Source organism: Lagenorhynchus albirostris, chromosome 2 (assembly GCF_949774975.1).
Source record: "Lagenorhynchus albirostris chromosome 2, mLagAlb1.1, whole genome shotgun sequence".
Taxonomy (NCBI): Eukaryota; Metazoa; Chordata; class Mammalia; order Artiodactyla; family Delphinidae; genus Lagenorhynchus; species Lagenorhynchus albirostris.
This window is the reverse complement of record NC_083096.1, coordinates 14,270,561-14,293,004: the sequence shown is the minus strand read 5'-3', so window position 1 is coordinate 14,293,004 and position 22,444 is coordinate 14,270,561. Positions and strand designations below refer to the sequence as shown.

Below are 22,444 nucleotides of genomic sequence, written 5' to 3'. Positions count from 1 at the left end.
CAGGCTCAGCGGCCATGGCTCACGGGCCCAGCCGCTCCGCGGCATGTGGGATTCTCCCGGACCGGGGCACGAAGCCGTGTCCCCTGCATCGGCAGGCGGACTCTCAACCACTGCGCCACCAGGGAAGCCCAAGTGTTATTAATATTAATACATGTATTTTCCACTTCTGAATTCCCCAGGTATATAAACCTAAAACTGACAAAATTCCTTGATATTAATTCCATATACTTTCTGATACCAGCGCTGTACAATTTAGCACTTGTGTGGCTAAATTACTAGAAACAGATAACTCACTAATAGTCTGATTATGGATTTTAATCACATAAACTAAGTTACACATAGTTATTGATCATGATTGTGGTCAAATGAGCATCGTTTTATATTCTCAGATTCTGATTCTAACTCTACTATTTATGATCTGAAATCAGTTCTTAGAAGTCTCAGCATTTTTTATCCTGCTGATGACTATTGTTTTAGTCTTCCTAATAGAGAATGTGAAATTAATGGCCCATTGAGGTAAGGGAGGCCCAATATATAATCTGAGTGTTTTAAGGCTAGATCTAGTTATTATTTGAGTAATTAATTAATCAACTTGCATACTAGGTCCAATCCCATTGTTAAAATGACCTTTATAACCAATCCTCTACACAAAGGGCCCAAGTAATCAGATTTTCAGGGAAAAATAATTTAATCTGTGCTGCCTGGAAACTAATTTGGATGAGTATGATGGTGTTCAAGATCATAGGAAGACTAAGAAATACTCTTAGGAATACTAAGAGGAACTGAAATGTCAAAAGCAAAGGCTGAAATAGAGTGTCTAAATCTAGAAAGTCTCTCCGAGGAAAAAGAATAAAATCTGGTTGGTGGCTTGAGATGTAACAAAAAAGAAATCTTTTGGACATTATGACCACCAACGTTAGGGCCTCTAATTAGTCTGACAAAGAGACAGTTCCACTCCCAGTTGAACAAATAACGTATCTAATGAAATTCAAAGTCCGTATTTTCCTCTGAGTACAGTGAACTGCATCATTCGCAGCTTTGGGGTATTTCAAAATCCACGGAGGATGACTTCCATCTGTCTGAGGTTTCCTGGTTAACAAATTCACTGAAACTGTCTTGCAGAGTAATCTTAAGCAATTCTTTAATCTTAAACCACAAAGAGAAATGAAGGTAGAGGTATGTTGCCTTAGTTCTGTGGATGCTAATATGAAGTGGAATCTTTCATTTCTCACAATGGTCAACAGCAATTAGTGTTCAGTGGTGTCTTTTTATTCTGGTGCCCTTGACTCACCCTTGCTGCCCCTTTCTATATTACTCTTATTATAAACTGTAACTGGGAATATTCCTGCTTCTTTCCATTCTAAATAAAGCATTCTTAGTGAACATGGGGATAATTTTTCATTTCATGGAGAACAATTACTAGAGCCACGTGAGATCTGCCAGTTGGGTTTTGTGTATCTTTTGACAGATATTTGCACCAATGTTGATTGAGGTGGTCTCACACCAGTAAAATGTTGGTGAGGTTTTGGGTTTCCCTCAGAAATGTAGACCCAAATGAGTCAGTGAAAGACCAAAGATAAAAGTACCATCTTCAGGCTTTATTCAACGACATACTCCATAATGTTTTGTCACTGGGCTAAGAGGTAAATGATGGTTTTTTTACAAAATTTTTATTTTGTGCACATGCTTTCTAGACAGGGCTTCTGTCCTAAATACTTCTCTGTGACCCTGGTGACAACCTTGAGAAAATGTCATCATTTCTTTAACTTGAATCCATAAAACCCGTAGCCCTTGCTAAGCATCTTGTTTTTCTGTTTTTCTCTGGAGACCTTTCTGGGAGATCTGAGAGCCAAAGGTACCTTGAAAAGAGAGGGGGAAAAAAGTCCTTGAGAAACTGAGACAGGCTAAGGAAGACAGGCAATTTTTCCAAATCTCTATCCCCAAATAAGCCTCCTCAAGGTTTAAATGACATAATCATTTAAAAAAAAAAATAAGCTTCAAAAATGTCTTCATTCCAAACCTCCTAGCTGTAAGATTTCTCCACTCCTCAAAGCAATACCCGCACTCAGAATTGGTTCTTTGGACTCCTGAGGACAGATGGGAAAGAAGCAGGGACAGGAGGCAAAACCCTTTCTGTGTGTGTGAGTAAGGGCAAGAATCTGGCTTACTGAGTCACTTTTTTTTTGTTTTTTTAATTAATTAATTTTATTTATTTATTTTTTTTGGCTGTGTTGGGTCTTCATTTCTTTTTTTTTTTTTTTACATCTTTATTGGAGTATAATTGGTTTACAATGGTGTGTTAGTTTCTGCTTTATAACAAAGTGAATCAGTTATACATATACATATGTTCCCATATCTCTTCCCGCTTGCGTCTCCCTCCCTCCCACCCTCTCTATCCCACCCCTCCAGGCGGCCACAAAGCACCAAGCTGATCTCCCTGTGCTATGCGGCTGCTTCCCACTAGCTATCTGCCTTACGTTTGGTAGTGTATATATGTCCATGCCTCTCTCTCGCTTTGTCACAGCTTACCCTTCCCCCTCCCCATATCCTCAGGTCCATTCTCTAGTAGGGCTGTGTCTTTATTCCTGTCTTACCCCTAGGTTATTCATGACATTTTTTTTCTTAAATTCCATATATATGTGTTAGCTTTAAAAGGCATTGCTTAAAATAACAGTTAGGAGTTCAGGTTTTAGAGACAAGTTGCTAGATTCAAACAGCAGTTCAACCACTTATTGGCTATATGCACTTGTGCAAGTCACTTATCTGCTATGGTCTGAATGTTTGTGTCATCCTCAAGTTCATAAGTTGAAACCTTATACCCCAATGTGATGGTGTTAGGAGGTGGGACCTTGGGAAGTCATGAGGGTGGGGCCCTCACGAATGGGATTGGTATCCTTATAAAAGAGGCTCCCCAAAGCGCCCTTGCCCCCTTCCACCATGTGAAGACACAGCAAGAAGTTACCACCCATGAACCAGGAAGTGGGTTCTCAGGAGGCTGCATGGTAAACAAGAAAAAAGATGGAGTTTTAAATCAAAATACCCATGACTGAGTCGCAGCCTGGCACTTAGAGCAATCACAAGGAAGTGTAAAAGTAATGCAATACTCACACCTTCTAATTCATGGTCCAATTATAAGGGCAAATGAATGCGTACCAAACACTCCTCCCCAGTAGACCCATCTCAGAAAACGATCTCATCTTAGTTAGTCACTCTGACCTGAAATTTAGGATCCAGGCTTCTTTCTCCCTTTGCATCCCCACCTCTGTTCCATCACCAAATCCTCTGTACATTTTTCTTCCCAGTTTCTGCCTCACTCGCTGTGCTCAAGCCACACCGCCTTCAAGGCTCAGGCCAAGCGTTCCCCTGTCTTGGGCCAGCCTGAGATGTGCGTCCCCCAGTGATTCATAAGTCTCAGCTCAAATATGATCTCCCCCCTACCCCACCTAAAGTATCAGCTTTGCCCTCACCTCCTCCCTCATCACTCCCAATCCCTTACATTAGAACTACTTTTTATTTGCTAAAATGTTCTCACCACACACACACACACAAAAGGTAACTGTGAGGTGATGGACGTGTTAATAACTTGTTTGTGTTAATCACTTCACAGTGTCTACATCTGTCAATTCATCCCACTGTATACTTTAAATATACAGTTTTATTTGTCAATTATACCTCGATAAAGCTGGGGGAAAAAAAGAACTCATAAAAAGTGGGGGGGAAAAAAGAAATGATTCTATTTCTTTTTTTTTCTATTGTCTCTCTCTCCTTAATAAAACTGTTTTAATTTGTCCATCACTATATTCCCAGAGCATAGGACAGTGCCTGGCATATAAATAGTTGCCTTTTAATTATTTGCTGACTTAATAGGTTATATATTTTATATATATATACCTACTTTATATAAATTATATGTAATTATATCATATCATTATCTTATAATATATCTAAAATATTAAATTTGTATATTTTATATAATTATACAATATAGTTATGTAATATAATGTTAAATGTATATATTTTGTATTATTATAATATGTGTATTTTATATAACATATAATTATATAACAATGTTTCTAATGCTATAGTTACATTATTGTGTATTATATATGCATAGGTATACATAAATACACACATATATGAAATACTTATTTCTATGGGGATACTGGGAAATGAATCATTCATACCTTACTATAGGAGTATAAATAAACACAACTTTCTGAAAAGCAGTTTGTCAGCTTATATCTGAAATGGTGGTAATATTCATTCCTATTGACTCAACAATTCTAAAAAGCAAAACAAAATGTGCATTTATTAGGATACTCTGAATATTATTTATGATACTGAAAATGATATCATTCTATATCAATATCAGCTTTAAGTAAAAACTCTACATTTATAAAAATGTTACATGCAATTATTTTGAAAAGTTATGTTGCTAAAAAGTATTTAATGACAGAGGGAGTTTTCACTGTACACTGTAAAGTGCGCAAAGTTTACAAAATAACATATTAAAAATATTCAGCATAATCATTTCAAATGATATGTTATATATATATTTAACTATATATACAGAGAGAAGAAAGGCAAGAAAGAGTCTATAGTAGTATAACAATGGCTATTTCTGTGTAGTGTAATTATGGATAACTTTTCTTCATTTGCTTGGTAATTTTCGAATTTTCTACCATGAACATGCGTTATTTTATAGTTAGAAAAATACATGCTTTTAAAAGGGGGCTCTGTTCTGCAAGAACTAAATTTTAGCATTTCTTTAATATTTATTTGATGAGCAATATTGAATTCTCAAAATTTAAGTGCTCTAAAGTTTACAAAAAGAAGTGAAAAGATCTCTGCTCTCAAAGTAGCTTACTTATATTACCATTACTTTGGCGTACTACAGGGAAAAGCAATGGCTAGACTTAAATTTAAGCTTCACCTTGGTGTTGAGAGATGAATTATGGTCTTGGAAATGAAAGAGACATGTATGAAACTATAGGATGCTGTTTACTAGTCATGTACTTCAGACATGTTGCTTAACTTTTTCTAACCTCAGTTTTCATATCTGTGAAACAGAGACATTGACAGAAATCAGTGATAAAATGAATGTTTTGTAAAGTGGTATTTCATATCTAATTTGATGTTTGCTGTGTTAGTTATTTTCCAAGCAATTAATCTCTTTTATGTTGAAAAAAGCATTCATTTTCAGATAATTGAGTCTGTATTTGTAAATGGGAAATACGGTCTGGATCCTACCAATTATTAGGGTCCTAGGTTAAAGATTTCTTCCTGCACATCTTTCTTCTTACCAACTCATCCATTATCCATTTATTCACCCATTTATTCTGTCCATTTTTACAGGACGTCTTTCATATACAAAGCACTGTCCTAGGCACTATGATATCTACTTAAATACTTTGCTTCTTTAATAACATTCCTCCGAGATTCTATGTGTCCATTGAAAAATCATTGATCTGACATCTTTAGCTATCCGAAGACCATTTTGAATCAACCACATAGCCAATCTGAATGACAGTGATGAACTCCAGTGTCAAGCAGGCCAAAATTCAGATGCTCAGTGAGGTTTCAGCCACGTCACTTGAAGGAAGGAAAGTCAGAGTATGCCTGTGTCCTGCCCTGGTCACGATGCACAAGGGAGGGTTTAGTTTAGGTATAAGCCTTGATGGTTTGAAAGGACATTATCAAAATGGAACACATCCAAATCAGGTAACAAGGCTAGACAGTGGTTGAGGAATCCTCTTATATGAAACTCATTGGAGGGAGCAGAGATGTTTAACCGGAAATGAGGAAATTTAGTGGAAAAGAGGATGACTAGTTAAAAATGCCTGAAGTTCTATCCCTAACGGTAGTGATGGCTTGTTCTCGGGGATCAGCGTGACTCAGACAAGGTCCCAAAGAGTTCAGTGTCATTAGCACAAACAACCACATGTACCCACTGCCCAAGATGGTCCCAATTCATGCCTGCTGCCGCTCAATTCACCCATGCTGGTTATTTACAGTCCCCTGTTTTGCTCTCAGAAGGTGCCGATATGGGCAAAAGATTATATTCAGCCTACGTTTTGTAGAAATAATATAGTTTCTAGCTCTCCCTCAGAAAGAACTAACCGACAAGAAGAACAATAATATAATGGGGTGACTTACAAAGCAACTATTTTCCCATCACTGGTAATGAACAGACACCTGAATGTCACTTGTTTGGGGTGTTTTAGGCAAGAATCCTTTATTTGGTGGGAAGTTAGACTTGGTAGCGTTTAAGCTATCTGCCCTCCAAATTTGAAATGCTTTGACCATTCTGTGGTCAAAGATCACTTCCATGACACGCCTCTAGATAACATTTAATTTTCCAAAATCTGTTTCTCTTACTAATGTAACGAGCTCTCCATTTTGCATTTCATTGAATTTCTGTGGGCTTTGACTCGTTCTTGAGAACTAGCAGATTCATACTAGTAGTTCTGTGTGAAGTTCCTCATAGATAATGAGATGCTATGATAAAGAAAGAAGACCAGAAAGTACTTCTGAAGAATATGACTTGGACAGAAAATAAATCCAACCTTTACGAAAACGAATCTGTTTAATATTGTAAATGGTTTTTTTCCTATTTATTTAATGTGTTTAATATTTATTCTCTCTTATAAATCACCTGCTATAACATGCTGTTTTGTGGTATAAAATTAAGAGCACTGCCCTTCAACTTAACCAGTCCCAGTTTAAATCCTCACTCTGCCAGTAACCAGTTTTGTGATTTGAGATAAAATATGAACCCCTCTGAACCTCAAATGCTTTATCTAATACTACAGAGAGATAACACTACAATTTTGTCCTGTGATTCTGAGGATTGGAAATAATCATGTAAAAGAACCTGGCACATAGTATGTGTTCCAAAAGTTAACTCTTATGAGAGTCTCTTTCGCTAACATCAAATCTGTTTTAACCTACTTGTCACTGTTTCATGCTGCTCTATTTGTGCATCCTTGCGCTCAAGGTTGACTGTCCATTTGTTAGCACATCTGCATATTCCTCATAATTAATATCTTTTTTAATGACATATGGTTTAGTGACGGGAAATGGAGTCTTGCCTTCTGTTTTCAATTTGTTTATGACTCAACGACTCAATAGATGTGCCTGAACTTTAATTTTCCATTCTGGAAACTAGAATTTAAAATCCTTGCTCATATGTAACTATTTCAGAAAATGAGAGGAAAATGTGTAATCCAGGGACTTTTGACCATGTGCCAGGCTATTCAGTGATGCAGCCAGGATGTATATAGATGAAAGGCCGTGGTTTCTCTTATGTTAACAGGGAAACCCAAATGAGGATGCCAGCCATCTAATCTCTGAAATGAGAGAGTAGTGTGAGCTGGGCTGAAGTCAGATTTTAAGTGAAACCAGTAGAAAGCATGACATCTGCTTGGAAGGAACACGAGCGGAGGTGATGAGAGTCTTGGGCCCTGGAATTAGGCTGAGGACATGGTGACTCCACGTGAGCTACTTAACAATGCCCCATGACCCTGTCTGTTCCTCTGAAAGCCAAGGTCCAGCGCGTAGTTGGTTGTGAATTTCTAACTTCTAAAACTCCTGAAGCACTTACACCTCTTTTATGCTCTGTACATATTCTGTGTTATTTGACTCATGTCTTGTCTCTCTGTTGAGTAAAAAGTTGGTGATCTAATCCCCCTTTCTATTTATTCTGCCCTTTCCCTACGCCCAGCAAAGAACCTTGTGCAGAGTGGCATTCAATATCCTTTATTACAGGTGTGAATTTCATACAAAACACTATAGACTTCTTTGATACCTTAATGCAGCATCTTATTCCAGTATTTTGAAATGCACACTCATACACCCCCACATCACACTGTAGTAGTAACAAGTTGGTGGGCTGTCCTGAGACATTGGTGTGTGTGTGAAGCATATTTGAATGTGAATGTGCAAAATACGTGAATTCATTTTTTCCCCACAAATTTCTTCTTCTGGTCACTATAGCTTTGGTAGTCACTGGCCACATGAAAAGAAAGCCTCTGTTTTTGCTTTCTAGAGTTCCTCCCAAGAGTTCTATAAATCTGTATGGAGCAAACGTTTGGGGCATGTTGTTTGTTTGTTTAGGGAAGCGTCTACAAGTGTACATCATACAAAAGTTTAAGGCAATCAGACATTCAAAAGATTATACCATCTAGACTAGTCCACTCTGTGATTTAATTTATTGCTTAATGTTCTATATGCATTTTGCCTTCCAAAAAAGGTTAAATTTGAAATTTTAGTAAAAACACCCTTCCTTTGGATTTATAGATTGAGGTAGCCCAGTTGCGTTTGTAGAATTAGTATTTACTGGACAAGATGGGTTGATTCACGAGGTTGTGGAGTGCTTGCCTCGCGAGGGTCGTATTAAACTTGAGAGAAGCTTTTTGAGCAACATAGCATCTTGGAGACAGTATATCAAGCTGATAGATACATGGCTCTTGCGTTAAGAAACCAGGGGTGGAATTATGGCTAGTTCCCAGTTATTGCTTTGATGCTAAAGACCCTCAGAGGAATAGGTCTAGGATAAAAGGGGTTAACTGGAGGGGAAAAAACGTTGCCAGAAGTCAGTGTTACTGAAAGCATGTAGAATGAATAGTTATATGTCAATAATTTAAGATGATCGCTTTGTTTGGAAATATTTTGGGATTTTATATAATTGGAGTGTGACCAATTTAACGGAGCACATTTTCTTGTTATCACTCAAAAGAGAATCCAAGATACTTTATTATTATTATTATGGAGCACTTCTGGGCATTTACGGTAATGCAGTTTTTAACACTTGAAGGAGTTTTGTGTAAATATTTAAAACTCTAATTTTTTTCATGCTGATGACTTATCAGAGCTGATTCTTATTCCGAATTTGGATTGTCAGTGATATTAGATTCCTTGACAGAAAAGTTAGACAAAAAACAATCAAATGAGGGACATGGTTTTATATGTTATACATTATATGCAATTTGCACGTTACTTTTTGCCCAGGCTCTTTTGATATGTGTGCATTTGTTATACATCAATGAAAGAATGTATATCAAATAAGAAATCATCATGGTTATAAGTATTTGTACTCACAGACAAAATATCAATTAAAAAGTCTTTGGCAGCGAATGTCCCTCAATCCAAAGATTTATAGTTAAGTTACTGGGTATCTGGCCCTGGACAGCCACATTATTGCCTTTCCTAGGTATGTCCTATTTCCACTACCCGAGAGAACTTCTTCATACCATTTCTTCTCTGTTCAAGCAACCAGTTCACTCCCACACTTTGGCACAGAGCGGACGCCTTTGCTTTTATTTTGCTCCCTGGGAAAACGGATAACATCAGAAGAGACCTTTGCTGTTTTCCCATCACCAGATCTACCTAACTCTACATCTGCAGCCTGGGTCTGTATTCACTTCTGCACAGTGGTGGGCTGTCCCTGCTCTATTCGACAGCCCACGTGCACCAGCTCTCAATTCAGTTGGCTCGTGCCTTGGCTTGCCTCTCTCTCTCACACACACGAGGACTTTGCTTTGGCAATTAATTATTCTTCCTTCTCTTACATCATCATTTCCCCTAATCTCTTCTGGGTCATTCCAAGAAGCATGCAAATGCTGCAACCTTTCCCAGTGTTTAGAAAGCCTTCCTCTGATACCAGAAGCTTCTCTAAGTGTTTCCGCATTTTCTTCTCCCCTTTAGAACAAAATCCCTCAGGAGTCTTCTAGGCTCACTCTACCCACTCATTGCCTCCTCTCTCATTCCCTTTTCAGTTTTCCCCCCGAATCAAACTGCCACGCCCACCACTGAACTGTGTGTTCTTGACAAGGTCACGTCCACTTGTCCAAAGACAAAGCTTAATTCTTAGTCTCTTCCTTCCTGAAACTCAGCACATTTGACGGAGTCGATCAGGCCTTCCTTTCGGAGATGCTTTCTTGCTCCCAAAATGTGTCTTCTCTTAGCTTCTCCCCTACCTCAGTGCTCACTCCTATAAGTAAATCTCCTTTGTTGCAGAGACCTCCCCCTCCCCCAACCCCTCAAAAGTTTGGAGGACCCCAGACCTCACTGCTCAGACCTCTTCTACATTCGCTCTATTTACACTCACCCTCTCGTTTATTTCATCACATCTCGTCCATGAAGTACCACACGGACATTGATCCACAGTTCTTATCCAGACTCATATCTGCCACTTCGTCCTTGGTGTAGCCACTGTAGTTGTGTAATAAACCTCTTAAATGTAATGTGGACAAAAGAGAACTCTTGATCCCCTTCCTATCCCATTTCTCCTCTCAGGTGGCAGTCACCTGGGTGCTTGGGCCAAACACATTGGCATCACCTTTGACTCCTTTATTGTCTATCAGCGACACATGCCACAGTGAACTGAACCGCAAACTAACGCCCCCATCTCCACTGCTGGTACTTGCATGTAAGCGGCTGTCATCTGCTAGCCTGGATGACTGCAATAGGTAACTTCCCTGCTTCCAGCCTTCTCCCCATGCCTCCCTGACTTAGCTTTTTGTGTGTAAAGTGGTATTCTGACAACTCAAGGCCGATTCAAACTGAAAGGTTATAATTTAGGGAATGAGTAAATTTATACCTTGTAAAATTAAGATTATACATTTTTCTGAAAATTTATTTTGTCATAAAACACTATATCCAGTTTCCCTGCCACATGTGGATGTGAAAGACATAAAGCTAATAGCAAGTTGAAATAAATTATATGTATCTTAAAACCTGTGACCTACTGCAACACATTTTTATTTTCCCTAAAAATCATAACATTTAAAAAGAATTTTCTTTAAGATATTTTAAACTTATTGCAGGAGCAAATATTCTATTAAATTGAGTTCCTATTACCTAAAAATAATTTTTATTATGGAAAATTTTCATAAAAAGATTAACAATTTGTATTCACTGTCTCTAAACATTTAGTTACTCTAAAAAAAAGTCCTTGATCTTGCCTTTCTGAAGGCAACTTGAAGGTTATTTGAAATTAAGAAGCATATGAAGTTTTAATTTATTGCAAGTTCAGATATTTAATTGGTTAGCCACACTATCATAACTCATGGTTTATGAATATTTGATCCAGTGTTTAAGGTAGAGGTTGTACCATTATAAAGAAATCTCAATGAAATTATTGCTTAAAAAATGTTTAAAGAAATTATCAAATGCAGATTAATTTTTCATTAGCAGGTAACTATTCTTTTGGCATTTATTCTTACTGATGAGCATTTAATTTATTAATCTGTGCCTGGACCAAGAAAAACAATTTGCAGATTCTTTAAGTGTGGCTCTATTTAAAACTTCTTTTGTTAATTTTACTCATTAATTTCACAAAAACTTATTACCTTGATCTATCTATCTACATATCTATCTATCTGTCTATCTATATACTCATTACCGTCCTGGGACAAAAATCTGTGACTTCACAAGTGTACACACACCAAAATTTACCAAGAAGTAAACTGTGCTCCTTGCACCATTTTAGTTAATTGCTACAAATTTAACTTCTTTAAAAACTCTACAGAGTCAGTATTATTGGACATACACTTACAAATGAAATGACTTTACATCAGTGAGGTTAAGAACTTGCCAAAATGTAATCAGCTTTGAATTTTGTGAACTGAATTGGTGAGGATGAGATTTGAAACTTTAGCTATCTGACTCCTAAATCCAGTCTCCTTTGGAAAACTAACATTATCTAGCTCCCTAAAATATTTAGATTTATGTAAGAAGTGTAAATTTTTTCAACTTACTAACCAAAATAAATAATTTTTTAATTGTAAATTTAAAAAAAGAGAGAGATTTGTATTTGTTTATTGCTTTTTTTTCACAGGGAATCAGAGTAGACATTTTATTTTAGTTCAGTTGTGTCTGTCTCTTTGCTTATCTACCCTGATCAATAATTACCAAATCTGTATAATTATATGATTGTGATTGAGGAATAATTGTGATGAGTTGTAATGGATGTTAAAACAATACTTCCAAAATTTAGAAAGAAAAGCTTTTGCTTGTTAGATAATTCCCTCTCTCTTCAACTTAGAAAGTCACTCTTACTTAGCCAGAGTGGCCTTTATTTGTTTAGAATCATGACATTTCCTTGATTAAGACCGTGCCGTGGCTCCCAACCCCATTTAAAATGGAGTCCAAAGCCTTTGACTTTGACTTTCAAGGTGTAGCCAAGAAGGCTCTAGAGGTATCTAGACCGAGCCTAGCTCTTCAGCTTTTCCTCTCTTCTTCTTCCTCTCCTGAGTTAGTTTCAGTCGCGCTGGTTTCTTTCCACTGTTCCTTACACACAGCCAGTGCTTTCCCTTCCTCGCTGCCTTTGCCCTGCCTGCTCTTTGGCTGGATTGCTGTTCCTCTAAACGGCAGGTAGACATTCAGGTAGACATTCTCATGACCACCTCCTTATGTTACTGAGGTCTCTGCTCTAATGTCACCTAATGACGTGTTCTTCCTATGGCTCTCCTGTCTAATCTGAATTGTTGTGTAATAACCAAAATCTTCACTCCTTTTCACTTTCTCTCCACTTACCCTGCGTTAGTCTTCACCTGAGCACTTAGTGCCATCTGGTAGGGTCATCGGTATCTATTTGTTCATCACTCGCTCTCTCCGATTACATAAGTTCCGTAGGGTCAGGGGTCATGTCAACTGAGGGTTGACTCAGTGTTATTAACCCTCCACACAAAGAACACTACTTTGCACAGAGTAGAGGCTCAATAAATGTTTACTGAATAAATTAGTGAAGTATCGATGAATTCAGAACCCTTACAACAGACTGATGAGACACGGAATCTAATTCTTCCATTCTCATCAATGGCCATTCACTAGCTTCATAGTTCATAAGACAGTTCTCCCAAATTGGAGGGTATATAAAAGTCACACACTACATCAAGTTACGTATAAACGGAAGTTGAAAATGAATCCTGATAGCTGTTTTCATTGTTTTGATTCCTTCTCCTCCTTCAGCAATGGCCTCTAGTAATCCTTGGTCAATAAGAACTTATATTACAATAATCAAAAATTGCATTATAGTAGTACTTAAATTATGCTAAGGGAAGTTCGGATTAGTCCAGCAGAATAACAATAGCTAACAATTAATAATTACCAGGACCCCATAAAAGGTCCTTTATTTACATTGTCTCTGGTCTTCACAGCAATCCTAAAAAGGCAAAATACTATCCCCATTTTAAAGACAAGAAACATAAGCTCAGAGTTCCCTGGTGATTTTCCCAAAGACACAGAACTGTGCTTAATTTGTTTTTGAGTTTCTGACTAGCTTTGGAACACACTCTGATATGAGAAGTTCATTCAAGTTATACCTGTTGGAAAAATTTATTTAATAGCCAAAGTCTTCTGGTCCATTTTTAAATTTTAATTTCTTAATAGAACAGGCTTCACTCATTTCTTTTAGGCCTTCTACAACTATCCAGATAGATTTCCCTAACAGATTATATCAAGCAAGTATGCTGACTTCAGGAAGAATTTGCCAGAGATTCCACTAGACTAGAAAAAGTCTATGCCCCAACTTGTAACATATTTGAATAAAGGCAGCATCACTGTGAGAACGGGCAACCAACTGTATAAAACACATGAGGAAAGAAGCTTAGTTTTTATATTTTCATAAGTGAGAATTAAGGCTGGAATGTGCTACTTTCTTTGTAGAAAAATACAATTTTAATAAACCTTCCTCAAAAAAAAAAAATCCAGTTGTGTTCATGGTCGTGGTGTGATTAAGGAAACAATGGGTGACATCAATGGAAGAAATAAAAGATCCGGACTCCTTCACTGTTCAGTTGCTTGATTGTTGAACAAAGAGTTAAATTATAAAGGTACTTTAATATTTGCTTCATTAAATCCCCTCCATGTTTTCAATTAGGGAAACAGAAGTACAGGTGGGGATGTGCTGCCTGCTCATCTGTCTTGCTGTTTGGGGGGGGGTGGCTTTTAAGAGGGAAATACTCATGTAATTGTGTTGAAATGAACAATAAGGAAGTACAGTAGTTCCGGAATGAAAATGTTAAATTAAATGGACCATGTTTAACATTGTTGTTGATCCTGAGGAACAGTTTTTCCAGTATATGGAGCATTTCGATTCCATCCAGCATATGTTCTCCACAGTTTTCTCTGCTCTAATTCATCTGTGTTTTTCGACAGCTCCAGATGGCGTGCTGCCTCCGAGGCTTTCATCTGCCACTCCAACCAGTCTTCAGGTTGTCTGGTCTACACCAGCTCGGAACAACGCCCCCGGCTCTCCCAGATACCAACTCCAGATGAGGCCCGGCAACTCCACCCACTGGTTTCTAGAGTAAGCATTCTACTTCGTCCATCCCTTCTAACAGTCACCCGGGTTTTACAACGTAGCCATAAATTCACTATATCTTAAATTTTTAACAGTAGGTCAGTTCTTGCTGGCAACAAATAAAAACCTCCTTTCCAAAGTTCAAACAAACAAAAAGCAACACCCTAGGAGGTCATCATTTGCTTTGCAAATTTTTCATTTATAGAGGCTTAAAGTAAGATTCCTTCACCCTTAACTTTTCATGAGCACATGTATTGCCAAGAGCAGGCACACACCTGAACCCCACAAAATCTGCTGTCTGACTATGGCTACAAAAGTATAATACTTATTCTACAAATTCCATGTGGCAATCAGTCTCAATACTAGACTAGAATTCACTCCAGGCTACTACTAGAATTTACATCTCATATAAATGCAATAATACAAACCCTTAGCCGAAGGACTGCTTATTTTAAAAGAGATATCACGCGATGACAGAAAATTGCAGCACTGAGAGGTATGTTGACATTCCCTGAAAATTCTTTAAGATTGTACTTGTTTTTTATTCCTTTGAATGTCTAAAGCTTCTTAATTTTAGAATTTCTTTTCCATATAGGTTGTTTTCCGGTCCTTCTGCATCGTTAAGCTATGAAGTGAGAGATCTCCAACCGTACACAGAGTACGAATTTCGGTTGGTGGTCTCCAATGGATTTGGCAGTGCACATAGTTCTTGGATTCTGTTCATCACCGCAGAGGACAGTAAGTGGTCTGAAAAACACACAGCCAGATATTCTCTATATTAGGAAGTCTTAAAGTCTTCAATTTTTCCAAAACAAAGAAATAAGCCTCCTCTATTTTCTTGATGTTGAGGGACAGTAATCTTTTCCAGGACAAGAACGGTCAAAGTTTCCAGAAAGAAGAAAAATGGGGGCTTGGAGGGTTAGGCCTACAAACAGGAATATGTAATTCACAATAAATTATGATATGGACCCACTCAGTCCTTCAGGGTACATCTAGGTGTCCTGAAGGAGAAAGGTTATCCTTTTCTACTCTATGACCGAATATTACAAGTGTTCTCTGCAGAAGAACGTGGAATATGGACCTTACTTCGTGAAGTTACTTAGAGGTCATTATACTTTTTTTCTGGAAACAGATTCCATTGTACTTTTACTCATACCTGAAAGACAGCCTCCAACATAGAGGAGTATAATCTGATAACAGTCATTCTGCATGTATTACAAAGAGTACATTGGGATTGTCTTATTCAACCAGTACAGAGAATTTTCTCGTTTTTCATGGAAGAGTTTGTTTGCATATATATGTTTTTTACTCGGTTATATAGAGAAAATAAATGCATGGCAATCATATTGGGTTTTATACGAATTACTTCTTAAAAAGTATATATATGGAAGTATAATTTTTTAGAAAAGTTAGAAATTAAATCAAGCTACCCAGAGTGAAGGAGGACACTGTATCTTTGAACAATGAGGTTTTTAGGGTTAATCTTGTCAAGTCTTTTAATCAGAGGCCTCTTAGAAGATGTTGCCCTGTTGGCCAATTGCCATTCTGGCTCTATATTCAATGAGGACCCAAGTGACTTTCAAAAGGCTGGATATTAATCTCAAAAGGCACGGTATTTGCAACAATATCAATTGTATATGAAATTGATTCTTTTATGTCTACAATATCCTTAATTATATTATTTTAGTGAGAACTAGATATCAACTGAGATGGAATCAGGCCTATCTACCTTCCTTAATGCTTACATTAAAAAATATATGAACAATAATATATAATAGTTCATCCATTTCTCCCAATTTGTAATTATTCCCAGGGAGCAAGTTTGGTACTTTACAAGGACACATCCAGTTCTTTCCTCTCAAGGGTACCATTTAGTAAATTATCAGCAGAGTGCAATAAACGACACACAAAGCCCAGAAAGCATTTATGCACCACTCAACGCGCCTACACCCCTTTTAGAGGGAACGTTACCTTCATTCTGGGGACTCTGACAGCATGAACACCAACTGTATACAGATGTATGAACCAGAGAGCTCCCACCCAAAATAGATTTTTGAAGAAACATTTTTTTAAAAAAAAAACACAACTGAAGATAAGTTTCTAATCTCCTTAGATAGAGCATACTTGCTTGGCACTCAGTAGAGGTTAACTAAAAATAATTATTCACCCACTGCAGAGGTGATGACTCCATAGAACGCCACATTGGAAGAGGAGAGAAAATGTCTCCTTTTTTTCGCACCACAATTTCTATTCCCATAGACAGGGGGCAACACTCGGATTTCCTCCGTGGTGACCTTTATTGAATAGGGGTCAGGATCTCCTACATAAATAAATTCCCAAACATTGTAAAGTACCAATTAGGACAGCAGCCTCTGTTGAGCAGATTTCTCTCCTGCCTCATCTTACCATAAAACAAGTCTTACAGACTCAATGTGGTTAGAATTTTCATGCATGGAGACACTGCTGTCTTTGTGGGTTTTTTAGGGCCTGGGTTCAAAGGCAATAGTGTTAACCCTTCATCTTCCTTCATTAAGAATTAGTAACACTTGATTGTGTAGCAGGTATTAACCCAGTCTTCATTTTCATTGAAATCCTTTCACCAAGACAGATGACTTCTTCCTCTGCTTCACGCGTGATGTCACACACATCAGCAAAGGGCCAAAGGCTGGCTGTCTGCCCCTCCAGGTTAAGTTAGCAGTGCATGCTCGCCCCTGAGACATGATAACAGTGTCCTATATATTTTGGGTGTCAGTGGAGATGGATGCCATCTCTGAATGGATGCGCAATTGAGTTGACAAAGACCGAGTGATTGGCACTGGGCACAAGCAGTTTTTCTGTCAAGGCTTCAAAGCCTTGCTTATAAAACCACCCATGCTGGGGCTTCCCTTGTGGTGCAGTGGTTGAGAGTCCGCCTGCCGATGCAGGGGACACGGGTTCGTGCCCCTGTCCGGGAGGATTCCACGTGCCGCGGAGTGGCTGGGCCCGTGAGCCATGGCCGCTGAGCCTGCGTGTCCGGAGCCTGTGCTCCGCAACGGGAGAAGCCACAACAGTGAGAGGCCCGCGTACCGCAAAAAAAAAAAAACAACCACCCATGCTGACAGCTCCATGCTGGTATCACACTTCATACTTGATCCTAACTACCACCTCCCAATTGGCGAAGTGCAATTTCCAATGTAGAAATTCGACATATCACCTTACAGAATGAAACAGAGAGGTCACCTCATGCCCACATTTAAATTTCATGCCATCGCTAGGCACCTTTCTGCATCAGCCAAAGCCTCGAAACATTCTGGTGCCAAAAAAAAACGATCACCAATAGCAATATTTTTCATATGATACCGTGAGAGCATGATATTCATCAAGCCTGTGACCCAGATGAGAGCAGAAAGAGAAACCTAGGCAGGAAGGTACCTAGAGCCAGAGAAACAAATCCTTGGGTACAAAGAGAGTTTCTCATAGATGTAGAAAAAGGCTGTGAGGAATTTATTTTTTTTAAATATTTCATTCTTCTGTAATCATTTTCCTACCATTTTTTTAAATTAATTAATTTACTTATTTATTTTGGGCTGTGTTGGGTCTTCGTTTCCGTGCGAGGGCTTTCTCTAGTTGCGGCGAGCGGGGACCACTCTTCATCGCGGTGCGCGGGCCCCTCACTATCGCGGCCTCTCTTGTTGCGGAGCACAGGCTCCAGACGCACAGGCTCAGTAGTTGTGGCTCACGGGCCTAGTTGCTCCGCGGCATGTGGGATCTTCCCGGACCAGGGCTCAAACCCATGTCCCCTGCATTGGCAGGCAGATTCTCAACCACTGCGCCACCAGGGAAGCCCCCTGTGAGCAATTTTAATAGTGTTTTTTCAAATAATTTGTCATTTACATCAGTGGGCCACCAATATCCGGTACCATGCAGTTTTAAAAATCTAGCGTGGGGGGCTTCCCTGGTGGCGCAGTGGTTGGGAGTCCGCCTGCCAATGCAGGGGACACGGGTTCGTGCCCTGGTCTGGGAGGATCCCACATGCCGCGGAGCGGCTGGGCCCGTGAGCCAGGCGCGTCCTGCTGAGCCGGCGCGTCCGGAGCCTGTGCTCCGCAGCGGGAGAGGCCACAACAGTGAGAGGCCCGCATACTGCAAAAAAAAAAAAAAAAAAAAAAAAATCTAGCGTGCTGCATGCCGCGGAGTGGCTGGGCCCGTGAGCCATGGCCGCTGAGCCTGCGCATCAGGAGCCTATGCTCCGCAACAGGAAAGGCCACAGCAATGAGACGCCCGCGCACCCCCTGACAAGAAAAAAAAAAAAAATCTAGTGTGCTGATGCCAAATAATAATAATGCACATTTCCTATGAATATTTTAAATCCAGTTAAACTTGTGTTAATAAAAGATGTTTTTTCCAGCCAACTTGGTCAGTGTAGTGTTCGACTATTTGCAACCAGATAAATTACAAACAACACATGATTTTTTTTTTTTTTAACAAGCTGCTGGCAGTCCAAACACCTGGAATGTCTGCAGCCTACAAAAATGCATTAAGATTGTGATAGACTTGGGAGCATGGGATTAATAACATGAAGACACTTAACCTATCAGCTGAAACTTTTTGATATCTTTTAACCAGAAATAACCATCTCTTCTGATTTTATTGTTTGTCCCTCTCTTTTGTGTGCTTAAAATTGTTTTCCGTGCAGTATAGGCATGTGAAAATGGTAGCTGGCTGGAAGGGAAAGTCTCCTTCAACTTCAGCTTAAATGTGCGTGTGCTCTTTTGCCTACTAAAATCCTGCCCTGTGTAAAATATAAGATAACCCACTTTTCTTGAAAATTGTAGATTCCCTAGACTAATAAAATTCAGATTTCTCCCAAGGTTTCTTAGCTAACAAGACTGAAATATGGACTATCTCTTTATTTGAGTCATTTTAACAGCAAACATATATGTATACACGATTAGATCAACCTGATGAAAATGAGATTCTTTTCTAAAAATCACTTCTCTACCCCCAAAACAAAACAAAACAGAAAATCCAGATTGCTTCTAGAGATGACCATTTAGTTGTCAAATACTTTTCAAAGACTAAAAGTTGAATCATTTCACTAAATATGTAGTTAAAAACTCCACATTTGTATTTCTAACCATTAATCTAAGAGGCATTATTAAATAAAGTTTGTGAGATTTGAACAGTTGATTCTGTAGATTTACTTAGACAGTTTTTTCATGTGCTCATTATTTTGCTAACAGACTGATTGTTCATGAGTTTTGACTGGCGTCTGCTAAAAGATAGAAAGATGTATCTTATTACTTACACGGTGAGATTTTCAGTACTATTAACATATTGTATTCACTCATAGTATTAGGTTTTACTGTTATTTTTTTCCGTACTTAAAATTGCTCTGTGAGCAAAGGATGAAGCAATGAGGGAAATTATCATAGTATCTGGGTCCTGTTTTACTTTCCTCATTAGCAGTTTGGAGCAGTTTTCCCCTTTCATTCATCTTTAAGATTCTCATAGCAGTTTACAAAGCAACAGTTGTTCTTCTGTAGTAAAAGAGAAAGATCTTGCAATGTTCATTGAAATCAGTATCGGAACACATTTCTGCCTCGTTTGTTGTCTGACAACATTCTAGTCATCCATCAAGCCCCAGCTCATACGTCACCTCCTGTGTGAAGCCTTCCCTCCTCATATCTACCTTAGAATTTTGGTTTGTGTTTACTTGTGTACCATCGATATCTCCTTCTGAATTGTAACTTCTCAGAACCTAGGGTTCCATCTCATTTATCTTTGTAGTTCCAGTGCCTGGTGGAGGGTCTCATATAGAGCAGGTACCCAAAATTGTTAATGGACTGATGAAAAAGAGTCTCATGTAAGAAAATCCATGAAAACACAACCAAGCAAACCTTAACTGGGTACCTGCCATGTAGGAGGGACTGAAAGAGACATGAAAGTTACAGGGATGAATAGGAGAGTTTTCTTTACTTGAGGCGTCCACTGTCTGGTGGCAAGAAAGACATAGAGTAAAACCATAGTTAGAGTGTTCAAAGCTGAGAGCAAGCCCAGAGGAGAGCATTTCCCTCAACATGGGGTGGCAGGAAAGCCTTTCTGGATGAGAACACCAGGAGAGGAAATAGGGAATGATTTCTATTTGGAGTTCACATCAATATCAGATTTCAAATTTACTTCCTCATCGTTGGTTCAGAAAAAGGCGGGAAAAGCAATTGCTGTAAGAGGTGTCCACTGACACTTGAGACAGGCAGGGTGGCTTGCAGGATGTTCTGCCCGTGGTTCCAGCCTCTGTGTATGAGCCAAGGAGGGTGAGGATGAGAGGCAGATGTAAGAGAAGGAAATCCCAAAGGCAGTCCTCATTCTTTGCCTTGGTCAGAGGCAGCCTCTGGCTGGCCCTGTGATTCAACCTTAGCTGTCTTGACTAGGATAGTGAATGTTCTAATTAGAGAGACCTCTGCTGGCCCAAAACCATGTGCTATTTCAAAATGAAGGGGGACAGATATATAGAAATAGAATTCCAGAAGGAAAACACGTTTCCTTCTTATTCTCACAACTTGTAATGAGTAAAGCACCGAGTCCTTGTGACAGGGAGGGGAAGTAAACTTGTGGTATGAAATTTGATCAGTTGATCAAGATACTTCTAGAGCAGGATTTTCCAATCATTCAGTAAGTATATTTGTATCCTTAAGAGTATTTAAGTTTTAGAACTAATATTGCGTGGTAGAGATCTTTTTATCAGTGTGCTTTAGAACTGAAGGTCAACCTGGATCTTAAGTGTTCTATGTGAGAGAAAAACAGAAACATTTGTAAATAAAAGTGACACAGATTTGTAACAGTAGATTTTATTTTACTGAATGAAGAAATGTGAACTGTAAGTTTCGGTAGTGCTGCACGATGATTTTGCTTTTCTATTCCAAATACATGTCCTAATTGCTTTAAATACTAACTGTGAATGCTTCTCCTCTCAAGCAGTGATGTAGGTCTCTACTTGACCCACAATGGAAGATCCTTGATGCAAAGTAAATAATGTAAGCTGCTGATTTTGAGAGCGAAGTGGCCCTGTATGTATATGCCTACATACTTTGTTTCCTGTTGCATAGATTCCACCCCTCAAATCCTTGCATTCCCAGAATTTATAAAAACAAATATTTATTATCTTCACATTTTCATTTTTATATCCTAAGATCAGAAGCTGAAAGTGACCAATAGAAAATCCTTTGAAAGGATGGATCGATTCATGAAAACTTCTATCCACCTGGCCTCAATTTCCCTCTTGAGCTCTTGAATCTCTTTTGGGAACAGAAAGCCCACTGTTCTTCCAACTTTGGAACCTCTAGTTCTTTTAGGACTTTTTTCTGCCATCATGAATTCTCACATCAACACATTTCATCTTCTGTTCCAAACTTTCAAGGAAAAATCCATAGCCATTCACCATACAACAAATCCCAATTCTGGGAGTCAGAACACTCTTTCTAGCCTTCCTCTGCTGTCCTGGTCTCAGGAGAAAGAGAGAAAATAGTTCCCCAGTATCGGTTCACCTACTTGCAGATGATAAATCATATTCTTTCAATTTCAACAACCTTCTAGTCTTCAGATGTTTCTTTTATTGAGCAATGATGCCTATGTTACACAGGTCTTTTCCTGTTTCATCAGTTGTCAAGAAGCTGAATGTTCATACTTGTGCCAAGCTGCGGTGCGCGTTCTTAACATTTGTTTTGGGATACAACTATTGTACCCTCTTCATCATCAAGAGATTAATTATTCTTTATCATTATTTTACTTGTCCTATTGCTTAAGTCTTTTATTATGAGCTGTCAAAAAATCTTTTGGGGAAGTAGTTGGGGTATAAATAATAAATTGATTAAAAAACTCATGATTAAAGATGGGATAGAATCCATCACTCCACTCTTCTGCTAGCATTTCAGTAGTGAGTATCAAGAGGCTACAGGAACAATTAGCGTAGGGTATATACTACTCTGTATAATTATATATCCATCTATTTGCCACCTTGATTTTTAATTCATCGGCAGATTTAGAGGATGTCCACTTATGGAGTTAATATTGCTGAAAAAGAGCTTTTGAACAGAGTGAGTTTTTAATTAGAATGGCAAAAAGTTGCTTCAAGGTGGTAATAACGTACCGGGAAAACTGAGCCAT

The 22,444-nt window shown here is 38.6% G+C and overlaps 1 protein-coding gene across 1 annotated transcript in view; it reads left to right on the top strand.

Moving 5' to 3' along the window:
• USH2A (usherin) overlaps positions 1–22,444 on the top strand; it is a 737,336-nt gene that overhangs the window by 430,910 nt on the left and 283,982 nt on the right. Inside the window, exons 29-30 of the mRNA XM_060127145.1 lie at positions 14,161–14,311; positions 14,901–15,043. Coding sequence (XP_059983128.1) covers positions 14,161–14,311; positions 14,901–15,043 — 294 coding nt within the window. The remainder of the gene's footprint in view (positions 1–14,160; positions 14,312–14,900; positions 15,044–22,444) is intronic.